The sequence below is a fragment of the Magallana gigas genome, chromosome 7 (assembly GCF_963853765.1).
Source record: "Magallana gigas chromosome 7, xbMagGiga1.1, whole genome shotgun sequence".
NCBI classification, from domain to species: Eukaryota; Metazoa; Mollusca; class Bivalvia; order Ostreida; family Ostreidae; genus Magallana; species Magallana gigas.
In genome coordinates, this window is record NC_088859.1 from 21,931,416 (window position 1) to 21,956,424 (window position 25,009).

General features: G+C 35.7%; 2 protein-coding genes across 3 annotated transcripts; both read left to right on the forward strand.

Moving 5' to 3' along the window:
* Positions 1-4: 4 nt before the first annotated feature.
* Positions 5-11,139, forward strand: LOC105347343 (coiled-coil domain-containing protein 40). The gene is made up of 20 exons (XM_011456377.4): positions 5-78; positions 1,884-1,956; positions 2,080-2,179; positions 2,464-2,661; positions 6,049-6,096; positions 6,221-6,256; positions 6,383-6,627; positions 6,731-7,034; positions 7,133-7,431; positions 7,532-7,635; positions 7,760-8,003; positions 8,187-8,369; positions 8,461-8,706; positions 8,857-9,070; positions 9,226-9,395; positions 9,492-9,583; positions 9,694-9,882; positions 9,999-10,119; positions 10,224-10,382; positions 10,626-11,139. The coding sequence occupies exons 1-20, from the start codon at positions 59-61 to the stop codon at positions 10,869-10,871; spliced, it is 3,291 nt and encodes a 1,096-aa protein (XP_011454679.3). The 5' UTR covers positions 5-58; the 3' UTR covers positions 10,872-11,139.
* A 1,818-nt stretch (positions 11,140-12,957) lies between these two features.
* Positions 12,958-20,851, forward strand: LOC105347344 (cyclin-F). 2 transcript variants are annotated; one of them, XM_011456380.4, is made up of 13 exons: positions 12,958-13,105; positions 15,435-15,607; positions 15,731-15,837; positions 15,984-16,051; positions 16,214-16,401; positions 16,513-16,683; positions 16,848-17,077; positions 17,199-17,363; positions 17,491-17,795; positions 18,001-18,088; positions 18,349-18,585; positions 18,700-18,833; positions 18,960-20,851. In XM_011456380.4, exons 1-13 carry the CDS (start codon positions 13,099-13,101, stop codon positions 19,421-19,423), a joined length of 2,337 nt encoding a protein of 778 aa, XP_011454682.2. In that variant the 5' UTR covers positions 12,958-13,098; the 3' UTR covers positions 19,424-20,851. The 2 variants fall into 2 exon arrangements, with proteins under 2 accessions (XP_011454682.2, XP_011454681.2); XM_011456379.4 differs by lacking the exon at positions 12,958-13,105 and adding an exon at positions 14,002-14,150.
* Positions 20,852-25,009: the final 4,158 nt, after the last annotated feature.

A 25,009-nucleotide genomic window follows, 5' to 3' on the forward strand; every position in this document is an offset into this window, starting at 1 on the left:
TTAAAACTTACCCACAATCCACCAAATTATTATTTCCTGCATAGCAACAACTAAAACTATGGCAGATCAAGAAGAAAGGTATAAATGAATGTATTTAATTGACATAATGGACACATCTTAGTTAATTTTACAGTCTGTGACAGTATTGCTATCGTAACTAAGCTTTGGTAATAGCTTGTCCACGTTTGACACTGGATATTCTTAAAAAACAAGCATGTTTTGTATTGAGTGCACTCTGTTGAAACCACTGGAATACATAATTCCCAGGGGCTCGTACCAAACTTTTTGTCTTCTTACCATGTGACTACCTTATAATAATATATTTTACGGTGCGATTGTTGAAGCGAGTGCAGTATAAATTTGAATTAAATATACACAGGTACAATATGTTTCGTAATGATGAATTAATAAAGCGTATACGTGGTTTACCAAATGGATGGATAAACAAAATTGAAAAAAAATAAAATATTTTATGCTCCAGTATACTAGTATGAACATTAATGTTTTACTGTGTGGCCATTTGAAGGGTGATTTTCACATGCAAAGTTGGATCTGCCTATCTATTTATTCATTATGCTAAAAGTCGCGTGCTCATTCTATAGTCTGTCCCAAGATATTTTTGCCGCATATTTCCTTTAATTACTTGATATTTATAAAAACCTCTTGGTTCAGACCATGTTCATCCATAGTATGAAAAAATCCCAAGATTTCCCCTTTGAAACGCCCCCTCTAGCTTGTCGGGTATCAATACACAGCTAAAAATAAAAAGTCTATGGGGTTTTTCCATTGCTAAGGAAATGAAGACGCCCGAGTGATAACGTTGAAAAATTGCACGAGGTGTCCCAAGTACTTCCGAATGGAGAAAAGATGTCAACATTCCCCATTATAAATCTCCGTAGGAAATCTGTTTACGTTTTTGTGAATTTTTACAAGGGAAAAATGATAATGTGTGAATGAAGTTATCTTGGGAATTTTCCCTTTCATCAATTTTAAATGCACTTCTGTCACAGGTATATGCATTTTTATTAAAAATCGTTCAAATATGCAGCATAAATATCTTGGGACAGACTACAGACATTGTGATGCATGTTTGTAGAGCAGACATCACTCAACAATTTTTGGTAAAGTAACAATACTGACCGAATAACAGAATAAACCGTTTAGAAATGGCAAAGTAGTCATTAATTCGAATTTTCTCCTCACTCAGAGGTTGTCGTTAGAGCTTGGCAGTTGCAGTGTTTGCTATGAATATAGAATAAGGGGGGGGGGGGGGCAATAGTAAAAGGAAAAGGATGTGATTTTTTATGGACTGTTTTCAAATCAGCTCAAAGATGAATATTATTGCTGCACTTAATTGTGGCTTTAAACAAAGGCTCATTTAAGAAAAAAGTATGATGAAGTAGTTAAATAAACCTACATGTACTTCAGGTAGGTAAATAAAGCTACAAAGCTAAATCTAGTGATTGTTCTGGACCTGCTGGAGATATATCATAGACTGTAAAAGTAATATTGATTTCATTCGCTGTCTATGTCGACTCAATATACATGAAGCTGTAGTGTAGTTTAGTGGTATACATTAATGTATGGATATGAAAGGCATGTTCTCAAAAAGTTGATAAACTAGCTTTTTTGTCTCTATATGAATAAATGTTGATAATAGATTTTGCTAATAAATATATATTCACATCTGCAAGCAACAATTTTTGTCCATAAACTATAGACAAGAGTATTCATTGTTTCACAAATCATTGTTTTAAATTATAAGTCAAACTATGGTTCAGTTTTCGCATTCATTTAGGAATCACATTTTCAGCTTTAAACTATATTAAAAGTCATTTTTATTCATAAACTACATTTTAATCTACATTTGAATTACTTGACAGACCCCCTTCTGGACAGGGCAAGGAAACCATGGGGGATGTTGTCACAGATGCAACTGTAAAAGCTCTGCAAGAGGTAACTAATATAAAAGGAAAATTTGTACAATTTGTGACTGAAAATTTTGTGAAAATTGTTGAAAATGTATTTTTTTTTTTGGTATTGTCACTAACAGAGCAATGTTATTTGTATTTTGATCAGTTTGATTCTGGTGAGATGGAAGCAGGTAAAGATGCGGCTCCCTCCTCCTCCAGACCTCCATCTGGGAAACCCTCGTCTAGACCCACCTCGGCAAAACCAGGTATACACATATCAAATTAATACACTGCTGTATAAACATATTATGACTTGTTTCTGATTGGTATTCATTAAAATTGTACAACTGGAATCTCATACAATTATTGGATATTTAATAGGAAAGAAGTTTCCTGGCTGTTTTATTTTTTTTATACAGAAAAACAATTACCTGGTAACACTTGACCCATTAAGAGTTTTTATCCTCATTTTGAAAGATAGAAAAATTATGCACTTTGAATGATAAACACTAACATTTCAAAGTGAATAAAATTGAATACTATCCCATAGGTTCTAAAGCTGGGTCTAGACCCACTTCAGCCAAACCAAGCTCCCGTCCAACTTCAGCAAGGTCTCCGAAACCAGAGACCGGCAGTAAACCTCCATCCCAGGCCGGGAGTCGACCTCCATCAGCGGGGTCAAAGAAAGGGTCAAGGCCAACTAGTGCTGCAAGCAAAAAGGACTCCAGACCACCAAGTGCTAGTAAAGGTATAAATCTCAGGCTTTGGAGAGCTATAAATGACAGTCGTACTTAACAAAAAAAATTCTTGTACTGCAAGTCTTTAATTCAGGGTTTTAGGAATCATGAAGTATTTCTAAACCCCCTGCTCAGAAGGAGAGGGGTATACGATAAAACTCGTTTAGTATGAACACGAATATAGCGAATTTTTGGATATAATGAAGTTTTTTTGAGTCCCCGGTAAAATTCGAATTTATGGATATAGGGAATTGATTTTGAGGCCCATAAAGGTGAATACCCCCGGTACATGTAATAACGAAATTTAACACTTTTATAACAAATTTGTCTACAGTTAAAAAAGTTTGCACTTCCATTAAATATAATAGTTTGAATGAATTTATTTTCGCAGAATTTTTTAAATTTACAATCCAATTTTTAAAGGTATCATAAGAATGGGGTTTTTTTTTATTCTAAGCAAAAATTGTAGTCTGGTGAAAGAAAATATGTATATAGTGAATTTGCTTAAGTTAATACATGTATTACAAATTCGTTATATGGATATAACGAATTACGGATATAACAAAGTAAATCCATTGGTCCCGAGGACTTCGCTATAACCAACTTTTACTGTACTGCTTTACCCTTGTCTTTCTATCAGTAACAAATTTCTGTTGCATTTTTCTCAGCAACTATTGTGGATAATTGCAGACGCTTGAAATTTTCATTCCTTCTTTGTTTAAATATGCCATATGGTGGGATTCATTTTTGTACCAATCAGACATCAACTTTGTATTAAATGATGACTGTTTATTTTTAATTTAAATTTTCGAACAAATTTTCGTCAAAGATTTCTGAGCAATTTTTCATGGCATATGGTTTAAATCTTAATGCACTCTTTGTTTAAGCATGCCATATTAAAAGGAAGTCATTTATGAACAAATTCAATGTAATTTTCCTGTTAAATGTTGACTTTGCTATTTTGTATATTCTGATCAGAGCTTTCTTGTGTAGACTTCTTGTAAAGAAATCAGCCCAGTCTGATGCAGGGTTTCAGCAACAGAAAATGCCGTAGGATGGAAACATCTTATTACATATAACCATTCATTGAGATTAGCTGCACTGTGTATTGTGTAGCAAGTGTTTTAGTAGTTTTACCCCACAACTTCATGCAAATTTGAATATGAAATATTACGATAATATGCTAGACAAGTTTGTGTGATACAAATTCAGTGATTTCTCTGTGTAATACAGTAGCTATCGATTTATTTTGAAAAACCAAGTAGTTTTATGCATGGTTTAATTTCTATTCTATGATTAAAATCAAACCTCTACTAAACTAGCTCTTCTTTTTTAAATGTTGAAACCATTAGACAATCAGATATAGCACAGCAAACGGATGAAATATTAAATGGCTTGATGTAAGCCTAAATGTTAAAGCCTTTTAAAAACTGAAACATAACATGAAATTCATGCAAAGCTGAACACTGCGTGTGTTGTGAGCATATAACAATTACTTTTTAAAATGATCGAATATTATTAAAGTTGGTCAAAAACATAATTTTAATAATTGACAGATTATGATTGTTCAGGATTTACATGTGCAAGTGAGATGGAATAAATTAAAGTTATATAGTTTTTTAAGGTCTGTTTGGTCACATTTACTAGCTGTTTTTTGGGGGGGGGTTTTTATTACCATAAATGGGGATGCATAAAATGGATTGATTTAACATGCAGAGTAGACTTTTCTCGCATTATCACCGGTGTGAGATCGGTTTGTCCGGTGTGAGACAGCAGTGTGAGATTTTTCTGTCTTACACTGTGTATTACTACGCCGTTTTAAAACGTAAACAAACGTTGTCTGCATTAGGGAAAGGCAAAATAGTGCATTGATATTATCCATTAAGTAATTGTGTTGCATAATTAATTACAATTTTTCATATTTTAATTGAAAAAAACTGTCGTATGCTTTCATTTAACTTGCACTATTTGAAGCACGCGGAGGGATAAACCGAAAGTAATCTTTGAACGTCATAACAGAAAGTTGTCAAACATCATTTTTTAAGCTAATATAATGCGAGAAAAATAATCATTCATTATAAACTCGTGTGGGATAGTGAAATTCCACCTCGGGGCCAAGATTCACGGTCTAGGACTCGGCAAGGCCTCGTCCTAGACAGTGAATCTTGTCCCCTCGGTGGAATTTCACTATCCCACACTCGTATTAATGAATGATTCTATTAATCTCGGTATCAGTTGGGGGTCCTGTGTTATATTGAAGCCTTATAAGTCTTTTACTGAGCATTAGTTATGGATTTGCTATCTGTCTGTAATCTGATGTTCAGATAGGCATCAAATCATTATTGGATTGGGGAGGGAGATGTATAAGAAGATTACAGTGATAATTTACTTACTGGTGTTTGTGAAAACAGGACAGTTTATCAGAGGCAGCTGTTTATTGTGTTAGAAAAATACCCCCAGGCTTCTTTGTATGCACTTTTGACAAGTACTTTGAACAAAGCTTTCTTGTATGTTTTCGTTTTATACAGTCATTATTCTGTGATTTGTGAAAGAGTCAAATTTTCACATTATAGTAGTACTATCCATGTATCACAATTTGGAGGGAAAAAAATCAAATTAATATGAATACCATGTACATGTATGATTCTTTTGACAATTATCCAATCATTTTTTGTTTTCCTTTTTGTTAGTATCTCAATAATCTTTTTCATTTCTTCTTAATTAGTATACACTTATACACCTCTTCCAAGCAATTACGGTTCTTTTTGATGTTTCCATATCACACAAACTATCTGGTCCAAAATTATCTATCATTGGTCAAACATTTCTTCTCACCTTTTGCACGATAAATATTGATGTGAAAAAATATATCAAAGGATTGAAACTGTAAATTATTTAAATTACACCTGTAGGTGAAGTACAAGCAATAACATTGATCTTTTCTGATTGAAGATTATGTAATGATCAAAAACAACATGAGAGTCTTGCTTGTTTTGCATTTAGGGACATTTGTTTAGCCCTGGGGGATGTTGTCTGGTCATTGTGGTCTAAAATGTCCACCTATTGTTGATGTATGGGGCTCAATAAAGCACAATCATCTGACTGACAGCCAGTCATCAGCGAGTCTTTAGGAGAATTTAATGGAATTCAAACAATTTTATAATTGCTGTATTTTCTTTTCAATTATGTGTATGACAGTTTGATTTTTTCCTCTCAAGCATAGATATTGAGGAATAAAAATTTGCTCTGAATTTTTATGTGTTGCCCTCACTACAACTCTATTCCCCAACACACACATATTGCTCCAAATAATGGGTAAAGTATATGTACATGTAATTGTAAATAAATGTTTTGGTTTCAATGCAATTATAATAAAAGGCCTTGTTAATTGTCTTCAGATGAAAGACCTCCCTCTGCAGCCAAAGATGACGCAGGGGAAGATATGGGTATGTTTTATAATTACACATTTGATTTTATTGACTTCTTAGCATTTTAACACGGTGTTGTAATGTTGAACAATGAGAAATCACAGGCACTGTCTAATCATAAATGTTTGACTTTATTTTCTAGGTCCTGGTGATGAAGGTGCACAAGAATATGATTTTGGTAATTATAACATTCTGCTATATTCATCTAAAGAGAACTATAAAACCGTTTTGCAAAAACCACAACAAGATGTATAATTTTAGGTACACAGTAACTCAGCATTTGTGCATTATATTTCTATTTTAGGAGAGATGCCACCAATGGACAGTAATGACTTTGGAGGTGATGGTGATGGAGATGAACCACCACAGGAACCACAAGAACCAAGTCAGCCACCACTACAGGACCTAGTGCCACACCCTGGTCCTGATGGTGGGGATGGAGGTGGAGACAGCGGGGACGATGATGAGGAGATGGATGATGAGGAGGGGGTCGAGTCAGATGCGGGCAGTGAAGCAGAGACCGACATGGTTGTCCTCGACCCAGATCATGTAAGTTCAAAGAAGCTATTGTGCTTGCATATCATTTATTTGCATATTGATTCAGATTGTGACCACTTACACTTGATGAATCTTTTTTTGAATTATCCTACAGCCTCTCATGAAAAGATTCCAAAATGCCTTGAAATCTCATTTGACCTCTCAAAATGAGAAAGTAACTCTCGAGCTTAGAGAGCTAACAGAGGCATTGAGGAATCGCAAGAAGGAGCGTGAAGATCTAGGTGTAGATTTGTATGGAATTCAACAAGAACTAGCCAGGTTCCAGATGTTGTTGGAGAAAAACCATGACGAGTTCGCTAACCTTAACCAAGGCCGCCAACAAGAGGAAGCTCAGTTGGATGACGTTCGTAACACATACAAGGAAACTCAAGTCATTGTCAACAAAGAGAAAAAGAAGTGTAAGTTGGGCCGTAGTAAACAATTCTTAAAACCAAAAAGATTTAGGTTTGAAATTTTTGAGCGAAACCTTGATGGTTTTTGTATTTCCATATTGTAGGTGCTGAACTCCAGGGAGAAGTCGAGAACTTGGCCCTGCGTCTTTTCTACATGCAGAACGCCAAAGAGGATGTCAGGTCAGATATTGCCATTATGAGGAGAGCAGCTGAAAAGGCTGACACAGAGGTATCCAAGGCAGAAGTAGAGAAACAAAGACAGGACTTGTTTGTGGACCGACTGGTGGAAACAGTTGACAAACTGAAAGAAGAAATAGCCATGTTTGAAGCACAAATTGCAGCACAGACTGAGGAAACAAAAGCAGCCAAAGAGGCCTTGATGGAGGCACATATGGAAATAGAGGTGAGTTAATGAACACTGGTGTTTTGGTGTATTGAAAATGAAATTAAGAAGTTTAATGTACCCAGTTATTATTTATTTTATTAATTTTCTTTGTATTTAGGCTATACACTTAGAAAAGAAGCAGTTGTTCCAACAGTGGAATAGCTCTTTGATTGGGATGAGGAGGAGAGACGAGGCTCACTCTGCCATGCAAGAAGCATTAAAGTAAGTTTATTCGTCAATTCTTCTCTCCCTCCCTTCCTCCCTCCTCTTCCTCTCACTCTCTCTTGTTTTACCGGTACTTTGTCTCTCTCTCTCAATAACTGAATAATTTTGTTTTACTTTGTAGTACACAGGAGCAAAAGGTGCTATCGTTAGAAACAGAATTGGAAGGCTTCAAGAAATCCATATGGCAAGAGCAGGAACAGAATGAGAAACTAACTCTTATTCTTAATAAGACTGAGAGAGACATAGAAACAGTTAAGAAGCAGCTGAGCCAGTGCCAGGCCAAGCATGACGCTCTAAAGGCTGAGTATGCCACTTACACCAGGATGTTACACGAGACCGAGCAGGCACTCAACCGCGCTGTCACTGTGAGTATCCAAAAAACTTGTTCCTTCTACTTGCTAAACCTGAAGAGATTTTATAGCCATTGTAAATATATTGCTTACTGGTAAATGTTAAAAGCCAAAGAAATGGTTTGGTACATGTAATTGTATGAAAATGTTGGGGTTTCATCATCAAATGATTAATTTTTATGATTTTTTTTTTCACAGGATAAAACTCTGAGACTGAATGAGCTGAATGCCTTGAGGAAACAGATAGAGAGAGAATACCTGGAGAAAGTGGAATTGGAGGATGAAATCATGGAGAAAATGCGAACTCAGCTTACGATGGACAAGGCGTCTCAGTACACAAAAAAACTGACGACAAAACAGCGTGACTTGACCAAGAGTCTGGTGAGTACTGTCTGCTGCTGCAGAATGTCATAGAAGCACTGTGATGTTTAGCTTTGTAGAGAAGGTTCTTATTCATCTTGTATCCTATCAGGAAACACAAACGGCTGAGGTAGAAAACACCATCTCTAGAGACTCTCTAGAAATTTCCAATGTTCAAACTCGCATTGAGCGGCTAGGGAAGATCATGGACCAACTGGATGAAGAGATAGCTCAGAAGAACGAGATCATCAGTCGCAGTGAGCAGGAGATAGTCAAGAGGAATGCCATCATTGAGAGGAAACAGAACATCATTGACCAGTACAATAAAAGGCTGGAGACCCTCATCAGCAAAGCTGGGGTATGAATGGATTTCTCGCTCTCTCTCACAATTGTTGTTGGGTTTTATTGGGGAAAGGGGGGGGGGGGGTTCTAAAAAGAAATTAAGATAATGTTACTGTGTAGGATTATTAGGTGGGAGCTTGTCCTGATACTTTCCTTTATTTTACAGGGTGTTGAACTTGGTCCTTTGGAGATCACCATCAACTCGCTACAGAAATCTATTGAAGCTCGCCAACAGGAGATCGCTGAGCTACAGCAGATGTGGCTCCGACAGCAGAGCGAGCTTGTACAGCTCACTAAGGACAAAGACATGCAGTCTGTGGATGTCCGCAAGCTCAAGAAACAACTCACCATCTTGTCCCAGAAAAAGATCAGAACTGAAGGTAAGAGTTCTCTGTTTATTATCTGACGTATGCAGGGCGATTCTTTGCCAGTTCTTATTCAAGTACATCTATTTATAGTTTTTGTAGGTTTATAATAATTGTGATTCCCTCAAATTAGTGGAAAAGAATTTTTCATTTGGTTAAATTTTTGCTAGGTGACATTGATGAGCAGAGACGGGAGACTTATGACATTGAGAGAAGCATTAGCAACATGCAGAACGATATGATCAAACTGAACACCTTACTGAACAAGGAGAAGGGCACCCATGATAACCTCCATCAGGACAACATTCTGCTGGAGAACGATTTCATCATGGCTCTGAAGGTCAGATCTCAATCCTTCTCAAATTCTGTCTTTCTTTTTTTTTTTTCTATGTATAGAATCATTTTATCATTGGGATGTTGCTCTGACATTTTGTAGGAGGCAGAAATGGAGTCTATACAATTGCAAGAAAATCTAGATGGAATCAAAGAGGAGAAGGAAAGACTTCTAAACAGTTTAGTGGAGGCTGAGTATGTATTTCTTGTTTTCATATCGGAGAAGGATTCCCATTTTGTGGTGTATAAGTTTTATTCTTGCATTATGATACACATATATTCAATGCATTTTAACTGCATTTCAGGCGCCAGATCATGTTATGGGAGAAGAAAACTCAGCTTGCCCGTGAAACAAGGGCCGCTGTTGACTCGGAAGTTGGTCAGGGTGAGATCAAGGCCATGAACGCCGAGATTCACAGGATGCAGGTCAGATACACTCAGCTGATGAAGCAACAGGAGAAGATGATACAAGAAATGGAGAAAGCAGTGTCAAGGTAACATTAAGTCATGTCTAACCATGTTCTGGCTAACAAGTTCAAAACATGAACAGAATGATTTCCAGGAAAATGCAACCATCTATCATTATTGATATAAATGGGATAATTTACAGGAGAGACACCATTGTCACAAGAGGAGATGCCCAGCAGAAGATTAATAAGAAAGTGCTCACAAAAGGAACATTTGAAAGACAGATGGGAGAACTGAGGAAGAAAATCAAAGTTACAATTCAGGTTAGAGATGGAAATATAATAGAGATAGAAAAAACCTTGACCTTTTCCATAAGTAATATATTGTGTTTTATATAGACACTGACTTTCTACTCTCCATTTTACAGGAGGCCAATGGATGTGATGACGAGATTCAGGATCTGCGCGGCCACCAGGTGGAGCTCAGTCAGCAACTGGAGGACAAACAGGTCAACGTCCAGCACCTCCAGGGCAATTCCGACACACTGGACGGTGACATCGAGAGGCTGTTTGAAAACAAGCAGAAGGTAAACCATCCAGGGATCAATATTGTTCCTGCCTCTCACTTTGATGAGGAGATGAGTAGGATTAATTAGTTGTAACATCTGCTTTAATGATGTACTGGAAATGTTTTTTATAATACCACAAGTGTATTGAATTCAAATTATCTAAGCTTTAATATGAATAGCAAGGCAAAGATGGCTGTTGAAACATGCATATTCTGTTTCTGTAGAAAAACAAATAAGGATTGAAATATTTATCTTTTGCAGAACATGTCAGAATTATTGGGCAAACAGCAGAAAGCTAAATACTTTCAACAGGCCAAGGATGGAAAATACACGATGTTGTGCAAGTCAGAATCGTCGCTGGAGAACGAGAGCACAAAGCAGGTGGACAGAATGCAGGCCCTGAGTGCCATCGTAGACCGCCTCAACCAGGAATTCCCCCACGTACAACCGGCTCTGCGCCGGGTTAACCTGGCTCTGTCAACCAGAACCGAGCAGGCACAGGATTAAAAGACTAATTTTCAAAGTCTAAATTATTTCTTTAAAGTTACATGTGTAAATTTGTACAATTCTATATAGAAGGAGAAAAGTCCGTCCACTTTACACTTGATTTTTATGTAGAGTCCATTCCACGCTTAACAGTATCTGTGATATTGTATCTCAAGAAGATATACTTGTATTTAAAAACAAAGGCATAAATTGTTTTTGAAAAAATGTTGTCAAGTATAATTTTGTTTTATTGGTTTGTAATAAAATTATTATTTATGATACTTAATAATTAACATGGTTATTTATTGTTGACTTTATCAATTGTAGGAGCTTGTTGAGTTTTAGTCATAATGTCTTTTGTTTTAACAACAAATATATCAAAATACCAAGAGTTTTAACTTCCTAAATATGCTCGTGTGAATGATCTGTCTTTATACCAGTATGTCTTTAACAGTTTATTGAGACTTGCAATGGAATCTGACAAATAAATTGATATGTCTGGAAGCTCAGATCATTTACAAAAAAATCTATAGGCAGGTGGATGAAATTTCAATGATTTCCAATAGTCGGCTGTTCTTGTTATTTGAGATAGAACTGAGGTGTTAGGGTATGTCATTTTGACTGAAATTAATCTGTCTAGCACATTACAGATACCTTAAAATAAGTTCCCCTGTATTTAAGATATAACACAACACAATTACCAAACCGCGATAAACTATAATGCAATTTTCAGTTTGTGACCTAATGAATAGTATTTCACGCATTTTTACTAGCAGTGAAATATTGAAAATGTAATTACGTTATAACTTTTTACAAGTATTCAAATTAATGATGTATACACGCAGCTGTTTTGAGCTGCAGCTGACAGTAAGAAGATTATGAAGCGCACGTGCACGTATATACATTGTGTATAGTTTGCAGCAAGGGGCGCGTGTCAGCCCAGTGTGTTAGTTGCTACCGTTTGAATATATATTATATACATGCTACTGTTTATGTTAACGCGCATGCCACACAATACACGTATAATGTGTACAGCTTTTAAAAATCAATTTGCATTTTAACGGTGATCACTTCGAAGATATCTTACTTGTGACGAGGTTTTATCCAATTTACTGGTTTGTATTTCACATGTTATTTTTAAGAATTGAGACTTTTATATACAATTATGTTCTGTAAATTACGTGCACGAAAGGAATTGGCGGAAGAAACTGTTCATTAACAACATTTCGTTAATTTTAAGTGACATATGCAAATTTATTTTAAATACTTTTTTATCACTTGAGAGAACCAACAAAATAATTAAAATAAAATATTTGTTATCATGCAAGTTTTCTGATATATAATTCGCAATTAAGAGTTTGTAAAAATACGAAAAAATATATATAATCAACGCATGCTTACAAAAAAAATGGGGTGATTTACTGTGATGCCGTAAATTAGTTAATCCCTGCTGATCGCTAAAAATACAGTTGGATTAGATATCAGTGTTTAATTATCATAATTAGTAACATATCATAACGGCGTCACAGCATGGTTTCTTTCATATAGATTGTAATTAATCAAACAAAGAGAAATGTGTTCATATATCATCATTTCTTGCCCGCTGCTCTTTTGTGATATGTGATGACTTTGTTAGTTATTAAAATAAGCAACCACGCCGATAAATCACCCATTAAAGGTTTGTAAGAATTTAAAAAGGGGGGTTTTAATTGGGGGGGGGGGGGTAAATAATTATATCATAATTACCGATGTATTAATTTATTAATTGTAATGTTACAATAATTAAAAAATCCTTTAACACCACTTGAAAGTTTCAAGTTAATTTTGAATAATGATTTAATCTCAAGGTATATTTCTTTTTTTCAATTTATATCAAAACTCAATTTTTCTGTAAGGCCTGTATATTTTGCGCGCAATGTTTCGTGCATTTTACTGTAAAAAATAATGATAGGATCAGTTGCCGTTAAATTGCAAAATCGATAACGGTCGATAATAACAGATGTTGTCTATAATCCGTTACTTTCCTCGGGCTATTACATTTTGACACATATTTGAAAACTAAAGTGAACCCTGGGAAGGTGTCGGGGAAGCCACTTCCCCTCGTTTACAAACGAGCCAAGAAATTGACCAATCAGAGAAGAGATGAGAGTTTGCTATGATTTGTATGTAGTGGAGAGTAAGAGCGTTGCGATTTAATTTTAAAATTTGAAGACTTCATGTGCAATATAAAGGTGAAAGGAAACATACAATGAAAGGTAATTAAAGCTTTTATTCCGTTATGCAATCAACTTTTGTCTCTAACCAGTAAGTAATTAGGAATTGATTGAAATTCGCAGCGACCGTCCACAGGGAAGGCGGCATATTCAAACTGACGTGGGGCTAGGCTATCTGTTGACCGCTCGAAATTGTTTCTGTCTTAGTACTTGGAACAGTTTGGTTTCAGGTGAAAAACTATTTTTGTTACCGTTTGTTATAAATGAGACAGAAGAGGCTATGCATTTTCAGTTTTATCTACAATTTATAAATGTTATAACCCCAATGGCAATGGCACAGAATTTTCGAAATGTTTCAATCATTGAGAGTATATTTGTTATTTATCTTTCGATAGTATTATTACATTTATTAAAATGTAGTAAGGCCCAAGATAAATCAAGTTTTAGAAGGTGGATATATTTATGAATTAGAACTACTGGATAGTGCATTTGAATTCCCAAATTAGGTCAACGCGTAACATAAAAATAATAAAAACCCTCAAAACAAGCGGACCAAGTTTAATACACAATACACCGTGCAAAACATGTTTGTTGATTTAACCGAAGGTAATATATATTCACTTGCTTCTTGTAAATACTGAGCCTTATCCTCTACGTAATCGATGAAATTTAAATGTTTACAGCAGTCGTCGTTTGTCATCGACATGACAGTTTGTACATGCTCGATAATTAATGAATATGTAAATCCATGCAAATATTACCAACAATACATGCAAATATCGACGAATATCATTATAGTTGTATATGTTTAGACTTGTTCATTTGAAAATCAATGTTGGTTTGTGAATGTCAACAAACATGTTCAGTTTCCATGCATTTAATTGGACAACGATCCAGACATGTGCTTGCTTGTTTACATTGCCAACCAATCAGATGCGGGAACACCCCCGCCGTTACTAATTATAGACGGTTGTCGGAATTGTAACGAAGCCGCTAAGCATTTAATACATCGATGGTCGAGTTATTTGGTGCATAAATTTTATTTAACATATCCACAAGGACTGAAATATGGTTCTTGTTTCATTCTGTAAGTATGAAATTTGTTTTCAAACTTTGAAAAGTATGTCAAACATGCCTGCATTATACATCATGTTACACGTGTGACAGCTGTCAAAGTAATAATCATGTCTAGATACAATCTCTGTGATAGATTCCCAGTTGTTGTATTGTGACATGATAACAAGGCAGTAATGTTATGGAGTCATTTGTAATATTGCACTTCGCTGCCCCTTGTTTTACATGGTAAAACAAGGCCTCAAGTGTAAACGTTTGTTTCCTTGGAACAAGGAACTATACACTACCGTTTATATATATGTACTCTAGCTGTGTTTCATAGTGTGTAAATTTAGAACAAATCAGTTGTAGATGAGAAAAGTTGTAAATATATTCTTAGGTGAGTTTAATTTATAGCTGTATACTATCTAGTATATAAAACAACTCTGTGTTATTTTAATTAATCTCAGAGTGTAATTTCATAATATTGATAGTTGTCAAGACAGTATTGGTTTTTTTAATAGATCAATTGTCTAGTAATAATGATTTATGAGTGCATAGATTGTAAAATTCTGGTCTATGGAGATTCAAAAATATATATCTATAAAATTGCCAAGGTGTGCCTTTTTTAATAATAGAATCAGTCCTGATCAGTAATTAGGTATTTAAGCAGGTACCGATAATCCCTCTCAAGGTCCTTTATGGCCATTGTGTTTCATGTAACATGGCTTAGTCCCATAAAAGTTATTTAATTCAATAATCAATTGACACTAAATCAGGTTATAACAGGTGAATATAAGTTAATATGATGTGTCACCTGTAAGTTTAATCAGTACCTGTAATTCATTATGATATTGGTTTCATATTGTTCTTTTTTTAGTAACTTAGCTATAATGCATTCAGTTACTAATATAAACTTTAAAATGTCAAAAAACGAAAGGTTTGGGTGCCATGATGCCATCTGAACAGTGAAAAAATTATTGATTTAATCCACAGGTTTGTGCATATAAATGAATGGCTCATTTGATTGTCATTTTAGAAATGTGTTCTAACAATTGAAATGTTTAGGCACAAAATTGCTTGAAGTAGGATATTCTGGGGTTGTTTTTTTTTTTCACTGTCATATCAGCCTCAACTAGCTGTTAAATCTGCAAGGGTCCTCAGGGTGATGGATGTCATTCTTATCACCTTAGTGCTACCCCCTCAGAATCTTGCTATAGTCACTTAACACACTACCTTATTAGGGTTTTTGGAGTGTGACTTTTAATTTATTAATTTAAAAAATATATCATTGTCAATGTTTCTTTTTTATTTGCAGTTTTGTCTGCGCTTCATCGGCTAAAGAAATCCCCCAACACATTCATTCCCGTCCACATGCATCTCGGCCCGAGAACTCGCAGTAGTCAGGTGTCGCTATGGAACCTTCCCGAGGAACTCATCCTGTACATACTCAAGGGTCTCCCCATCCGAGACCTACTCAGCATGCGAGCTGTGAGTACTTGGTCTAAGTCCTCTCCATCTCTCTTTGTGAGAGGAAAACATTCATGATTTATTTGCAAAATTTTTTACTTATGGAATTCAATCGCTTATAATAGAATATGATTTGTAATGCAGGTGAATTCCAGCTTTCGAGACATCATTGATGGTTGTTCAACTCTGTGGAATACAGCTAGCTTTCAAGATGTCTGGCCTTCATCCAATAATATACAGCATTTTGAGAAGTATGTACATATCACTAAAACTATTTTGTGAGCATGGCAAATATGAAAATGAAAATTACACAAAACTTAACCATGTAATGAAAGGAATACTCGTTAATTGGTTCATGCCTTCTTTGACTAAGTCTGTATTATTTGTCTCATTACAGAGCTGCAGAATTTGATAACATGGAAGCACTCATCAAAATGGCCATAGCTTATCTATATAATGAAGGATGTAAGTATACATCAGAATAAAAAATATAATCTCTTTAAAGAAGGTGTTCAACATGTACATGTACTTGTATGTAAACTATCAAGGGGAGAAATATCATCACCTGCAATTGTATACGTGTATGAGTAATATCAAAATCTAAAGAAAACATCTTTCTCTTTTCAGTACCCGGTGATTTTGAGGGGAGAAATGTGACCAGTAATGGGATTAGAGCAGCCCAGCTCTTCTGTCAGATTGAGTCCATGACCTCATTTGAGCCGTTCACCTGGCTCTTTATCCGTCCACCCTGGTCAATCAATGGTGCCTGCTGTAAAGAGTGTGTGTTCGTCTACATGAAGAATTATCTACAAGATGTAAGATTTTCAAAAATCTATCTGTCATTTATGTAAAGAGAAAGAGATCACACTGAGCAACAGTAATGCACAAAGAAATAAGGAAACTTTACCTTCTTTGTTTTATTTCAGTCTGACAATCAAGATACAAAGAATGTTCATGTGTGTGTGGCCAAAACCCTGCTGCTGTTGGATGATGAAGAGAAAATGTCCGAATCCGATGTGTTCCTTAACAATGCTAGTCAGCTTGGATCTGGGTCTGCCGCGTTCTTGTTATGGCAGAAACAGTACCAAGATTGTGTGGTAAGTCATGACCAGACATTTTGTGTTCTTAGACTTTTATGAATTATAAATGTATGAATAGCACAGAGAATTTTTAAAAGTCATTACATCGATGGGATAGACATTATATTCTATGTTTGTGATTTTCTGTCTCGTGTTAATTTAAATTTTATTTTTTTTTGCAGGTTACAGACAGAGCACGAAATCTTCAGAGTATACGACAGTTACGTGAGATAGCCAAAATGAATAACTTAGATAGCAAGCTTTCACTGTGTAAAATGTATGCTAATGGAATGTATGGAGGTATCAGCCAGTCGCAGGCAGCCATGTTTGTTCAGGAGCTAGTCCAGTCTACAACCCCTTCAAATACTCAGGAATGCTTCAAAACATCTCAGGAACTCACTACTTCTATGAGGTAAGCACAAATTGTTTTCAAAATGCAAAAAAATAATAAAATTGTAAAACCTGCACTCTAAAGATTGTTTTATTTTTTAGTATGAAAAATAATAATGTGGATTTTTTATTTGAAATTCCAGGTACATTTTAGTGGACTGGTTGGTAGAAATAGCTGGAATGAAGGACTTTTCTAGTCATACTCTACACATTGCAGTCAGTGTTGTTGATCGCTATTTGAAAGTCCATAAAACATCCAGGTCCAGACTCCAGCTTTTAGGAGTGTCAGCCATGGTTTTGTGCTCCAGGTAAGAAATAAAGAAAGCAATTTCTTATAATTACAAATAAAAAACCCAAAACCAGACAAAGTTATTGAGCTTCTAAACATGGAGAACCTGAAGTAAAATAACCAGTAATTAATTTGTGCTTTGGTAGGTTCCTTGGAAAAGACATCATCACCATTCGAGAGGCAGCTTGGCTGACAGACAACACCTACAAGTATGAAGACGTAGTGAGAATGATGGGAGAAATAACTGCAACACTGAAGGGAAACATCCGCATTCCAAACAGCCTGGACTTTGTTGAAATCTTCTGCAGCGTGGCTGGTTTGGACAAGAAGTGCAGCTCTCTCGCCGAGTACATCTGTGAGCTCACCCTTCTACAGGCAGAGATGGGGCAGTACAGTCCTGCTGAGATAGCAGCTAGCTGTGTTCTTCTGGCCAGACTGCTCATGAAACTTGGTATGTCATTATTTCACTACAGTTTTATAACATAATTTTAATGTATTTGGGTTGATTATTCAATTTTCAAAAAATAAATTCAGAAGGAAAAAAAAAAATGTGTTCTATCCATAAACTTGATAAAAATGTGTGGTACATGTACTTGTGTTTCACATGCTTTTCAAGCAGATCAATTTTTTGATGTGGTTTTTACTCTTTTTAATAGAGATGCCATGGCCTGACAGGATTGTAAATTTTAGTGGATTTTCTGTAGAAGACATTAGTCGCTGTGCCTTCCACATCCATGAAAAATGGTAAGATCTTGTGGATGCTTTTTAAAAGAACAATTAATTGTTAAGGCCAAAAAAAGTTTATTCTTAAGTTTCTCAGGTGCCAAAATTTCAAAACAGTGTGACAGGCAGGTAGTTTATGAAAAGGGGAATAACTCAATTTTCATTTCTTGACTCAAAATTAAAATTTCTGATCATTGATGTGGCTGCATTTTATATCTTTTAAACATTTGATACTGAATAAGCTTTTCTTAAAAATTGACACCTGTATATGTTTGTTACAGCTTTCTGGAAGGATCAGTGGTGGACCACAGAGATGTCAAGTTGCAGGCCGTCAAACTGCGGTACGGGGAGGAAAAGTTCCACAAAGTCAGCGAGATCCCGATCATGAGTTACGAGGAGTTGTGCTCCATGCTAGGAGTCACTGAACACATCCTTCAGGGCACAGATGTCTGTGTCAAGTTTAGGAACGCTGACGAACTGATATTGTCACCGTCAAGAAAAAAGAGAAAGTGTGAAAGGTACATATCTATGTGGCAACAAAATTACATTTCAAATAATGTGTACGGTATTTGAACAGGAAAAAATTCATATAGCATGAATGAAAGCTAATATGGCTTTCTTGTTGTTTGCAGAGTTTATCCACACTTACAAGACAGAGAGAATGCAGCCACTCCATCCATTGAAGACAACTCAGCCATCATGGAGGAATCAGCCATGTCAGGTTACTACGGCGATCGAGATGAGGACTCATTTCAAGAATATGATGGTAAGATATTCAGTCAATTCTTATGAAAGCTTTGTGATGATGTAAAGGTTCAGAAAGTATTTGAGAATTGTGTATTTTTGTTGTTAATTATGTTGTGACTTACCCCTTTTCAACAAATTTTTGCAGATTCTAGTGAGGATCACACCAGCCCTTCTGATTTGGAATGTGGGTCTGAGAGTGACACTTACTTTGCCAGTATTTCCAAATCTGACAAAAATAATGAAATGCCATTCAATCTCTCCTTCTCCACAATCTCGTCCGATCAAATCACCCATAGTTCTCCCAAAAAGTCATGTGACCAAGAATCCTCCTCTGGAATTTCCTCGTCACCCAACACAGCCTCAGACAATTCACCATCGTGTTCCTATGCATTTGTGCCAAAGTCGCCGCTAGGCATTTCTGGACATTCCTCTCACATCTGGAGCTTGAATTCCTCCAGGAAAAACACTGTCTCCAGTGATTCGGATATGTCCTCCCCAAGGTGCTCAGAGAAACTAGGTGCTACTAGTTACATGACTCTCCGAAGAACAACGAAACGCAAAAGCAGACAATCTCTTTGTTACAGTGCTTCATTTTCTGGACAGCACTGAAAAAATGTTTTTATGTTTGAAGTTTGAATGAAATGATGAATGCTTGTATTTTTCTGAGAACACGTGGAATTTGATTTTAGAATGAAATCCAATTTTATACTCAAAGATGTGAATGAATTTATGAACCAATCATGAAATAATTGTGACATCAGGGAATCTGGAGATAGAGATATTTTTTGGTTTATTTATATTTTTTTAAAGATATATATCTTTTTTGTATATTTTTCCCCAAGATTACTGATTGAGTATACAAGACAGTGAGAATCTTTTTTGTGATATTCCAACTAAGACAATTAAGGGTGCATTCCACATTCTTCCAAAGAAACTTTCAGGGAAATCATCAACACTCCATCATAGTCCAATGACTTGATATTAGATAAGAGAAAAAAATCATCAGAACAGCACAAGATTTCATTTATGCTTCATCATTTTCCTTTCTGCCCAGCATGATTCATTCTTACAGGTGTTCGTGAAGAGACCAAGTCTTCTTCTTGCCTTTATATTGACCTTAGTACAATTAGTAAAATCATTATCATTTTATCCATTATACTCATGTAGGTGCATTTTCTTTAATAGTCGTTTCATTGCTTTCTCTCTCCAAAAGGAAATCTAAGGATTTTTACTCAGCTCAAATTCATTTTGTTGCTTTTTCCATCTGAAATTGTTTTCCATCTGAAATTGTTTTCTACCTCATTTCATATGTTATCAACTGGTTTAATTTTTTTTAATATCACTTCATAATATCTAGCTTTTTTGAGGGATTAATAAGTTAATGGTTAATGAGAGGAAAGAGCTGCAATGGATTAGTTTTTGTTCTTGTTTTTTTGATAACTGCCTGTGTCAAAGTGTATGTTACAATGTCTGCTAATTTTTGCCTTGCAAACTTTGTTGATGTTTTGTTTTGTCAGATTTTATTTCATGTTTTTGAGTGCAAGCTGTATGTATTGGGGATGCGAGACTTCTTGGCTATGGGGTACCTTTTCAGATTCATTGATAACAGGGTACGGTGAAAACTGAAAACTGAAACCATTTCCTGATGAATAAGTGACTTTATTCTTTTGCACTTGTTGATCCATTAAGCCTTAATCTACACCTAAGATTTTATACAATGGTTGATAGAAAATTTGAGCAGCATTTGGTGCTTTACGATAAATTATTTATTTATTTGTACAAATGACTATTACCCTTTGATTGAATGATGAATGAACTGAATTTGTGTAATATTACATACATCTATGATATACAATATGCCACCTTGATGCCAAAGGGAACTATTGTTTAGGCAGTGGATGTTGAGATAAACATCGCATTATATGTGTTTGAATGAATGAATGAATGGAGTTATGTCTTTGTTTTTGTATTTATATATACAATTATATTTTCTTTCTACATAAAATGGAGAAGAAAATTAAAAATGAAAAAACCACATTTACCAAATGTTATCGTTTTGTTTATCTCGCATGCTGTGTTTCCGTTCAGTTAGCACCGATGACAGACACACAATTTCTTTATCTTTGTATTAACACATTGTCATGGACGCAAATGAGTGATTACAAATAGCAACCGGTGCTCTTAAATGTTCCATGGCAACAGCCTAATTAACATTTCGTTATTTTTCGCGGAGGATGTCTCTCAGATCAGTGTGACAGAACTTTAATGGCCGCTTGCTCTCAGGCTCCCAGATTAATTGTGTAATTCTGTTTGTTCTAATGGCCTTGCATATTGATTTTCTGGAGATTGAGCCATGGAAACTGTTCCAGTACTGATGCTCCGGGGACACGCAATCAATATGTCGTGGAAAACTCAGCTGTACTTTTCCCGCTGTTGGAATTATACTATGTACAGCAGACCCTTTGACTATGTACCCAATATTTAAAATAGCATTTGGAATGGTTTCCGTTAGATAGAATGTGTTTGCCATAAAAGTTCAGGTCCATTATTGTATGTTGAGTTACGTCCCTTCAAAAAAATTTGGGTTCTCCATACATACTGTTAATATATCATTAGCGAGTAAAATATATCGGGCCCGGCACCTGCGGCCATTGATCAGGAAAACTTTATTTTATTTCCGCCACACTCACTTACTGTACATGAATAGGTTATCTTGATGGTACTTTGGGTTTTACTGCTTCCTCGAGGAAAATTCGGTAATAAAGGTCGACGTAAAACTATGGGCAGCCCTTGGATTCGTATACGATTTATTTTTTTTGAGAGAGAAAAATCCCTTTATCAACAATTTACTTTCAGAAAAATCATCAAGAAACAATGAATGAATCTCGTTGAAAGCCGAGAAATTGGCATTTTTAAAACATCACATCAATTCACAAGCACCTGATGGTATATATTTTTTTCATATTTAAAAAACGTTTACCCCTACTTCAAGCTGATCATACACGTGTATTATTTGTAGTATGTGTATATTTTTTTCAAGATGAGAAAAATATATTGTCAGGTGACTGTGTATTAAAATCATTAATATACATATTTTTTAATCTTTGACTTATCAACATTATATGAATGCTGTGTATAATTTTTTAAACCAACTATATATATACTAAAAACATTATCAGCCGAAAACACGTTAGCGGTTTATACCACAAGGATCCCGTGGCTCCGACAACAGGAAACCTCAGTCTGCTGAGTGCTCTAGATCTAGAATTCATCTCCTAAATATTCATCCTAACTAAGATCAGATCTTACCGTTAAGTTTGAATAACGTGGAGCAATGAATGAAACATTTACCATTACCAAACAGCTTGATTCATTTTTTTTTTTAAAAATCCCTACGACACTAATTACCCATACCCCATTAATGAATTAAGTATAGGCAGTTCGTAATTAATTAACTGTAATTGATAATAACTAGAAAAATATCTTCAATATCTAATGTCTTACATAATGCCTTAGTTATGTTGCAAGAGATTTATAATTTATTCAGGCCAACAGCTCAATGATTTGCTCCCGGGCATCTAGAAAATTATTGAAGCATACCATTACCGTACAATAAAACTACAACGCGTTCACTCTAGCTGATCAATAGGATAATTTGAAAATTACTAAAATAAAATAACGTGAAATATTCAAAGTTTTGTAATTGATATATCCACCCATAGTGCAGATAAGATATTTTGTTCTCGACCTTGTTTTAAATAGTAAGCAATCCAAAGACAACGTTATTTTGATTTACATGTATTTTTTCTCTTCCATAAGCGTAAATATCATTTCCATCAGCAACTTAAAACATCCAAAAGCTCTGAGCGAAATTCAACCGAACTGGAAGTGTTTATGATATAAAGCAAAGGTCTCGGGTCGCAATCAGAGGTCAAGGTCAATACATCGTTCCTAATTATTCAAAAGTTAAGCGGAAATCATCCATCCCGACAGCATGACAAATAAATGTGCTTATTTCAAATACATGTAGTAAATCAATTATACTTGTTCAACACTTAGAAATTTGGGTAATTACTTTAGTACATATATCCAGAGCATAACACGTCTGACTCTTTTTCAAGCAAATTGAAACCAATTATCTTGGAAAGTCATTTTCTTTTAATAATGACCTTATCAAATAAATGTTACCCTCAAGGTGACTTATGTCATTTTCCCTAAAAAAGACTTGGTACTACATGTGGTACTTAATGAACTTTATACATGCATCTAATAATAACACTTATATAATTTCAAACAATTTAATATTAGAATATTGACATATTCATGTGATTTTCATTTCTTTTAATCATGCAAACACTGCTTGCACACCAACAAATGTTAATATAATGAAATAACAACAACGCATAATTCCTCTAAAAAGGTTTATTTTAATTTCAACATGGTGAAAATCATATTAAACAAATCCCCGAGTTATGATCAATGTAATAATGTCAAAAAGGTTGGAACACATTTAGTATTCTTCTCCCTCCTCATCCTCTGCCCCCTCCACGGAGTCGACGCCCACTTCCTCATAGTCCTTCTCCAGGGCAGCCAGATCTTCACGGGCCTCAGAGAATTCACCTTCCTCCATACCCTCTCCCACGTATAATAATTAGAAATTTAAACAAGAGGCCCATGGGCCACATCGCTCACCTGAGGAACAATAGGTATGATAAATTCAGCTTAATGGAGTCATAATACAAACTATCTGGACAATGCACAATAATACATGTAGATCCGGTATAAATAAAATCCATTTTCTCCCTGGATATTCTTATGTTTATAATCATTAGTCCCCTTTCAAACAGGATGATTTTATAGTCAAATCACATGTTGAGTAGTTCTCAAAAAGTTCCTTAACAATTGAACTCTGAACCTTCTTGTATGGCCGAAGAATTGTCCTGGGGCCAAAGTCTTAACAATTATAAAGAATCATCTGGCTGATTAATTTCTGAAAAGAAGATTTTTAAAGATTTACTCTATATATTCCTATGTAAAAGTTTGTTTGACCCCCCATCCATTGTGGCCCCAGCCTACTCCCGGGGTTGTCATTATTTTCACAACTTTGAATTTACAGTACCCGAGGATGCTGCCACACAAGTTTCAGCTTTCCTGGCCGATTAGTTTCTGAGAAGAAGATCTTTAAAGATTTACTCTATATGTTCCTATGTACAACTTTAACACCCCCCATGTGGCCCCACCTTACCCCCGGAGGTCATGATTATCACAACTTTGAATCTACAGTACCTGAGGATGCTTCTACACAAGTTTCAGCATTCCTGGCTGTTTCTGAGAAGAAGTTTTTAAAAGATTTACTCAATATGTTCCTTTGTAAAACTTCGACCCCCCATTGTTGCCCCACCCTACGCCCGGGGGTCATGATTTTCACAACTTTGAACCTACAGTACCCGGGGATGCTTCCACACAAGTTTCAGATTTCATGGCTGTTTCTGAGAAGAAGTTTTTAAAGATTTACTCAATATATTCCTATGTTAAACTTTGACCCCCCCCCCATTGTAGCCCCACCCTACCCCCGGGGGTCATGATTTTCACAACTTTGAATCTACAGTACCTGAGGATGCTTCTACACAAGTTTCAGCATTCCTGGCTGTTTCTGAGAAGAAGTTTTTAAAAGATTTACTCAATATGTTCCTTTGTAAAACTTCGACCCCCCATTGTGGCCCCACCCTACGCCCGGGGGTCATGATTTTCACAACTTTGAACCTACAGTACCCGAGGATGCTTCCACACAAGTTTCAGATTTCATGGCTGTTTCTGAGAAGAAGTTTTTAAAGATTTACTCAATATATTCCTATGTTAAACTTTGACCCCCCCCCCCCATTGTAGCCCCACCCTACCCCCGGGGGTCATGATTTTCACAACTTTGAATCTACAGTACCTGAGGATGCTTCCACACAAGTTTCAGCTTTCCTGGCTGTTTCTGAGAAGACAATTTTTAAAGATTTACTCTACATATTCCTATGTTAAACTTTGACCCCCATTGTGGCCCCACCCTACCCCCGGGGGTCATGATTTTCACAACTTTGAATCTACAGTACCTGAGGATGCTTTCACACAAGTTTCAGCTTTCCTGGCCGATTAGTTTCTGAGAAGAAGTTTTTAAAAGATTTACTCTATGTGTTCCTATGTAAAACT